At 29.7% G+C, this 7593-nt stretch overlaps 1 protein-coding gene across 1 annotated transcript in view; it reads right to left on the minus strand.

The window, feature by feature from the left end:
• The window catches only part of LOC136796063 (uncharacterized), a 7683-nt gene extending 6212 nt beyond the window's left edge, over nucleotides 1-1471 (minus strand). The window contains exon 1 of the mRNA XM_067048639.1: nucleotides 1360-1471. Within this exon, the coding sequence (XP_066904740.1) occupies nucleotides 1360-1406 (47 nt within the window). The 5' untranslated portion in view covers nucleotides 1407-1471. The remainder of the gene's footprint in view (nucleotides 1-1359) is intronic.
• Between the last annotated feature and the right edge of the window lie 6122 nt (nucleotides 1472-7593).

Genomic DNA, 7593 nt, shown 5'->3' on the forward strand with positions numbered 1-7593 from the left:
ATTTAGAAGGTTTTTATTTGTTTTCAATATAATTTATGTATTTAATTTAATTTAATTTACAAATAAATGATTTATCCGAGCCAGCGTTTATTTATTTTTTTTTTTAGTTAAGCTTTCCAACAAGGAGACTATGTCGAATTGAGGTGGCTTAACACTTATTATGTACCTAATTTTTAAACTAGGACACTAGAATCATTTTGATAACACAACTCAACTAAAAGATTGATTTCCATTTGATTTAATTTATAAAAATACTTGATAATTATTGGCACTTTACTAGTGATTTTTTTTCTAAGAAGCTGCGAGGATTCCCTATCCGAGGAAGTCAATAAACCAGGAATCCGGTACTAATCAACTAGTTTCGAAACCGGTTCACAAATTCTATAAGGAAGAAAAATTAATAAATAAATTCCTTCCAAGAAAAAATACCATGTAGCTTAAATAAAATTAAAACTTCCCTACATAAGGGGATACTAAGGAAGAGGTATGTGGTGGGGTCGTTAAAATTCATACTTGTTCTACTTTAAAATGAAGTTTATCATTATTGACAGGTTGCCCCTTTTCCTACGGGTCGTTGAAAAAGTTATATTTAATCATAGTCCGTTATCATATAGAGTGGTTCAGAAAGCCACAAACGTCTACATGATACTACTGTCCGACAGAACCTCTATAGCACTAAATGTTGTATTATTTTGTAATATAATAATGTACATTTAATAATGGTGAAAAATAGTTTTTATTTTTTTATAAATTTTAAGTGAATATACTGTATTGAATTACTATAACTTATTGTCATAACTAAGGATGATTGTAATATTTATCAACAAAGAAAAAACTATATAGATAATATTTTTAGCTCCAGAAACATGGAGAAAACAACTTACAAAATATTAAAAAAACAAAATGGTCAAGTCACATTCCATTAACTCAGAGATTCGCTAAGTGTGCGCCGCGGCGGGCTGGGAGCCGTCATAAGGGCGCCGCGAATTATTCAATTATTCAACCACTTCATACGGATTGTACCAAAAATCTTCAAGAGGTCAATTCATTATGTTATATAGATCTACGATTTCTGTATCTGTAATTGTTAATCATTAGTGCCGTATCTGTAATAGTTAATCATTCTTTTTCAGTACCAGAGGAACAATAAAACTAAAATATTGAATAAAAAAGAAAATCAACAAATTTTAATAAAATGTCTTGAATTAGTCGTATACTTGTGTTAACTACTGGCTGCGTTTAGATATTATTGGAGGGAATTCGGTAAGGTAATAACTGCATAACATTGAAAATAAACAAGATCGTTTTATTTAGATGTATATTAGCTTAGAAATTCAAAAAGGATAAAAGTGTACAAACTGTGTGAGAAAGTAGCTCTTCAGGAATGACCAAAGTGTAACAACCATTCTTCTGCAATTGGGCGGGTTGACTCCCTCTGAAAGTCTGAAAGTATTCTAACATAAACTTCTCTAGATCCTCTTATAACATTGATGAATATTATTAATTCGTGGTAGTCCGATGCAGACATTCCCAGTTAAACCGACAATTTAAAAAAATTATAAGTCCCGTCGAGGTATCATTTGAATAGGGTAGAGCATGAGTGAAAAATAATCGATGTAGAGTAGTTAAAAGAGAAAAAAACACGTTGTTATCTTATACATTTTCTATGACGACGTTGGTGGAATGGAACTGCAAGGAAACCTTAGCACAAGCAGAATAATTAAATTTTAAAAACAACTATTGTTCATAGAAAAGAAAATATCACTAAGTATTTTATGAAAAAAAAAAATAGAATATTAAATTTTATAACAAATAAAAGAGGGGACTGAAAAATTAGTATGTGGGATCATGAATTAAATTAATGTTTATTAATTAGTATTAAATTATTATGTATTAATTAGTATTAACTTAATATGTAATATTAAAGATGAATGAAATAAATACGAAAATGAAATAAATATATGTGGAATAAGTCAAAGTAAAAGAAAATTTATGATAAAAGAAAATTTAACCAAATTGTAATATCTTCAACTAACTGAAATTGAATGTACGTAGAATTAAAGATATTGTACAAAAATAATTTGTTCATGAACAGATAACTTCCAATAAAGAAGGCCAATAATTTTTTTTTAGGAAACATTAAGGCAGTTTTGTTTTCAGTATCATTTGAGGTCCTTAAATGCAAAAATTCATATAAATCAATGATTATAACTCTTTGTTCTTGTTTTTTAAGGATATTTATTTTCTACGTTCAAAGAAAAAAACGGTACTGTAACTGTGGGAAAACTGAACTTTTACTTTTATGTAACTTTATTATAGAATTTTGTAAACTTTATTGTTATGTTTTGAAAACTTTATTGTAACACTATTATGGAACTTTTAATTCCAACCCATATCATATCAATATCTTTTATATTTTATTCCTTTATAATGAAGAAAAAGTCTTTAAAAAAAACTTCTCAAGCCTTTTATTTGACATCTCTGGTTCAAATTTTTTAACAGAGTTCTGGTTAGTAGTCTCGTTTATGTGGCTTTAAACTATTTTAAGTTTCGTGTAGATTAGTTGTATGAAGTTACTGCATTTGTTGGGATTTCCGGAAAAAAAAATAAGCCAAAATTTTTGGAAAAAACTTTTTATTTTTAAATTACTATGAAAATTCGTTTATCACACTTAGTGAGGCGCGGAAAACGAATATCAACTTTATTTCTCCATAAAAATAGTTATGATACCTCTTTCTTAGTTCAGTCGGTTTATATATGTCAATACTGTTTCACTAAGATACACCAATAAATTTCTTTTCTTATGTATAATAACAAAAAGAATATTGTCAATTGTATTAAATGAGTTTATATGTATAAACAATCACAAAAAACCGAAAGTTGCTTCCTGTAAAGCTGGCCAAAAACATTTTCTTTTAACAATGTCGAGTCAGATTTGGTTGTAGTGTCCTCAAAAACTCTTAAATTTTAGGAATTTTCCATGAAACAAAACATTATTATATCAGGCCGGTTTAGAAAAAATATATATTTCTCTGATACGGGTACGTAGTTGAAAAAATTTGGACCGACTGACGCAAAAAGCGGTTTTTGACCTTGCAAATGCAGTCAAATTGGATGAAGACAGTTAATTGAATGCAACCTGAACCAAACCTGTCGAGCAACAACGGACTACAAGAAAGACCAAGAAATATCGAGTTATCTCTCTCGCTCGTTCGAGCTTCTTGTTTAACCCTCCGTGCTTCTGCCTTAAAATTTCTGTTTATTTATTTCTATTATAATTGATCATCATTAACGTATTTGCATGTCAGTTTATGAATTATTTTTATTATATTATTATATTAGTATGCTAGCTTACTACTACTTCTAAATTAAACATTAACTACTAAATTAAATATAGCTATACAAAATTTGGACTATGATATTAGTCTAAGATGTTACATTTGTAAACTCGCATCTAAATGTATTAATAATCTTTAAAAATCAATAGAAATTAACATCACAAATTTTTGCATTTGGCTCATTAACAATACATTTCTAATTCAAATATTTATTTTAAGTATTTTCTTTAATATTACTATCAAGAAATGGTAGATAATGATGAGTGAGGTGAAATTTTATACAGGATAAGGAAATAAAATAGTCAGGGTAGAGTACAAAAATGATCAAGTTTAATAGTTTATGTCCCAAGAGAGAATATATTGCAATTGGAATATCAAGGACACAAAAATATAAGTAGGAAATTTTTCGAAGACTTTGATCGGAATGTATAAATAACTGTGGTCGATAGAGGATTTATTTAAAGTAATCCTAAAGTTGATGATGAAGATAGTTGAGTCAAAAATGACATTGAGAAAATTTAGTTGTAGGTTTTTTATGATTACAGAATTGGTGGCTTTAAACTTTTGTTCGACTGTAACTAATTAATTATGTATAATGAAATACAGTAATTAATTTAAGTATTTGCAGAATGTATAGGAAGGACTTAGCTCAAATCGGTGAGAAAAGTCTTAATGAGTAGAAATATCAGATACTTCTCTGCGAGTCAATTTCTACAATGCCATACGATGTGACCATCGGTAACCTTGCATCATATTTATAATGATTGATCCGCAGTTGTTTTAAATATAAGTTTCTTTCAGTTCAAGGCAACGGAGTATTTCGCATTTCCCTACATTTTTTAATACGTATGGGTAAGAATCGAAACTGTAGGCACTTTAATACTATATGCAATGATTGCTAAAAGACGTCATGTTACGAAACACGAACTTACCTCTGAAAATTCTATGAGAACCTTCAGCTCATGGTTTAAATAGTCTGCATAGCTGATTGTTCGAACCGCACATGGTTTCATTCGGAATATTTTAGTGTTACGAAACACGCGATGGAAAGCGTCTTTGTTATTATACACATTTCTTCAACATTCTACTTTCCTAATAAATTAATGATTTCCTTAACTGACGCATTTTATTAATTAAAAAAATTATTTATTAAATAATTTAAAAATTATCCACTGCATAAATAAATCCCTGAGATTGTATCCAAAACATAAGAAGATCGTGTAGAGGAGGAAGCGGATGGTCAGTAGAAATTAACACAAATAAGTGCAACTTAATTTATTTGTGCCGACGTTTTGGCATATCATTATCATGGCTAAAAAAACAAAATCATAATTAAGAAAATTAAAATTACCACAAATTAGCAATAAATATCAAATATATTTGAGTCGCATTTCTCTGAGCTAATTTCTAGTGATTCTTCTCCTCACAAAATATAAAGTATAAAAATTTCCATTCGGAGATAGTAGAAGTTCTTAAAACTAATAAATTTATTTTCCTAATATAATTAAATTTTCTACAATGAGATATAACTAAAATATCTTTTACTCTGAAGTACTCGAACTTTCTTTGATTAGAAACTCATGTTCGTTAGAATAATTTTTTTTAAAATTTCTTTATGGTTATTAAATAAACAATGTTTATTTATACTAACAATATTTTGTTAACTGAAGATGTGAACTGTCATCAATTTTTTTTTTTTTTATTAGTTCAAACGTTGTTAGGGTTAGAGGTTCAGTACTTGTAAGTAAGTACTTGTTGTAAAGAAGAACTATTACTAAACCAATGGTTGTGCAAGGAGGTGATTTGGTGGACCACGCTCGGTCGCCAGATTTTTACCCATTTAAGGGTACCCAATTTAAGAGGCTGAGTGGACCCCAGGAGGACTCCTGAACCGACAGGAGTTGACTCACGGTTACAGTATAACAGAAAACAATTTTATGCCCAGCCGGATTCGAACTCACCCGAGTTCCTTGGAGTTGTAGCCACGCGCTATACCCCGTAACTACCGCGCCCCCCATTTTTATTAAATGGAAATTAATAAATTTATAATTGTAAATCATTTAATGAAATGCACATGATCATGTACTCACCATGGGCATAGGAATGAACAATCCAAATTTAATACTGTTGAAATAAAGGTATTCGTAAAATTAAATGAATTTGTACCACTAAAATACAACCCATTAAGGATCAGGAGTGCAGTGCTTTATAAGAAAATATAGTTGATATACCAATGGTTGTACAAGGAGGTGATTTGATCAGAATCATGCTCAACCGCCAGATTTTTACCCAATTACGGGTACCCACTTAATGAGGCTGGATGGATCCCAGAGGGTTCCCAAACACGCAGGGTAACTCACGGCCATAATAACAGTAGTTTTATTTAGTAGCACTGTGCAATGTGCCAAGAAGGTACTTTTGTTGTTAACTGAGGAGAAGATGGTTGGGGGTGCGGTCAATGAAACACAAATAAGTATGACTAACTTATTTTTAATGTGCCGACGTTTCGGCTAGAGTTTCTAGCCTTCTTCAGGGCTAAAAACAAAACAAGATAACAACCACAGTAAGTATAGAGAAATAAAAAATAAAAAAGAAAGTATAAACAAAATAATTTTACACATACAATGAATAGTTTTACAAGATAGAATTAATAAAATAAAGTGATGAGAGAAGCGGGAAATAAAATATAGACATAGGTAATTGAAAAAGTGGGTACAATAACTTAATTAAGCAAATGAAATAAAATTAAAGTTATATAATGTAAAGAAGTATGAACATATTAGTTATTATTAATTTAAAATTTAAATATGGAAAGAAAATGAAAATTGAGAGGAAGAAAATATATGTAACAATAATAGATGATAAAGAGGCAAATTATAAGTAAGGTGTACAAAACTTATAACGCGGGCAGGAAAAAGGATAAAAGTGGAGTAAATAAGGGGAAAGAGTAAAATAAGATAAAAGTACAAATCAATGTTGTTAACATTCGGTTGTTATATTCTGATTTTTTCCTTTATTTTATCAACAATTTTGTTCTCTTATTGTATAACATTATTGAAAAAAACAACCCATCGTTCCAGAGCCATTCCGAAAGAATTTACGAAGTAAGAAAACTAATAAATATCTTTTACGTATTCAACGAAAGAACTTAACGGCCCTAGAGTTCTGTTTTGATTTTTTTTTTTAATAGTATAACATACTATTATTGTTTTTTTTTTCGGAATTTCAAGGCTTAAATAATGATAAGTAAATAATTATATTAGTTCATTTTTTCGTTCTTTTGAAATTTTCCCCATTTTAACAGAAACCTACCTATAACGGACAAAATAATCTTCTATGTAGGCGTCCGTTATATAGATGTTTTACTGTACTACACTAAATTAATTAACTATACGTCAATAAAGTGTTCGTACCTATGTCACACCAGGGTGTACTGCGTTCCCAACTTTATTACTGGGGAATAGATGTCAATGGACCAAACCGAAAGGACCTTGAAACGTATAACCCACATTCGCGGGTCATGAACGTTTTCCTACAAGGAAATAAGACACACGGGGTTTATAATGAGGCTATAGAATATTACAGATATAAAATATCTTCTCAGTCAGAGGAAAAAAACAAAAAAATATAAACGGTTTTGTAATTCATATCGACTTTATTGGGTGTTCTCAATTTTAATGTGAGAATAACATTAGAGGAAAATTAAAGAACACAATTTATGTCAGGCCTTAGGATAAAAAATAGAGAAAAAAATTATTTTTATAATATCTCGATGAGGATTTAACTGAATACCATAAAAAGTATCATCAGATTTCATATATGTTTCAATAAGAAGAGTAAAGATTTATCTGTACTATTATATAGTTATTACTGTACTAAGAAGTTTTATAATATTCCTTCTAATTGTTCAGTTTATTTCGAATTCTGGTATCATTTATTGTGAGTGTGAAGTTGGCTTATCATTTGGTGAAAATTCTCAAACTTTTGGGAGTTCCGCCTTCAATAGTTCTCGAGTTCCTGAAAGTTAAACAAATAGTTTTGGCCATTAAAGTGAAGAAATATACTATTTCGATCAACATTTCCAAAAATACAGAGCTTGTGTCTTATTTCATTAGCGGTTTTTTTTATTTGATCGCCAGAACAAGTTACTTAACCCATCAAAAAGTCCAGAACTATTTCAATAAATGCTAGAACTCTGAAAAGTTCGTGTGTTTCCACCAAATGATACGCCAACTCACACACTCATTTATTGATG

The sequence above is a fragment of the Halyomorpha halys genome, unplaced genomic scaffold (genome assembly GCF_000696795.3).
Source record: "Halyomorpha halys isolate HHAL.00 unplaced genomic scaffold, Hhal_1.1 Scaffold1707.1, whole genome shotgun sequence".
NCBI lineage: Eukaryota > Metazoa > Arthropoda > Insecta > Hemiptera > Pentatomidae > Halyomorpha > Halyomorpha halys.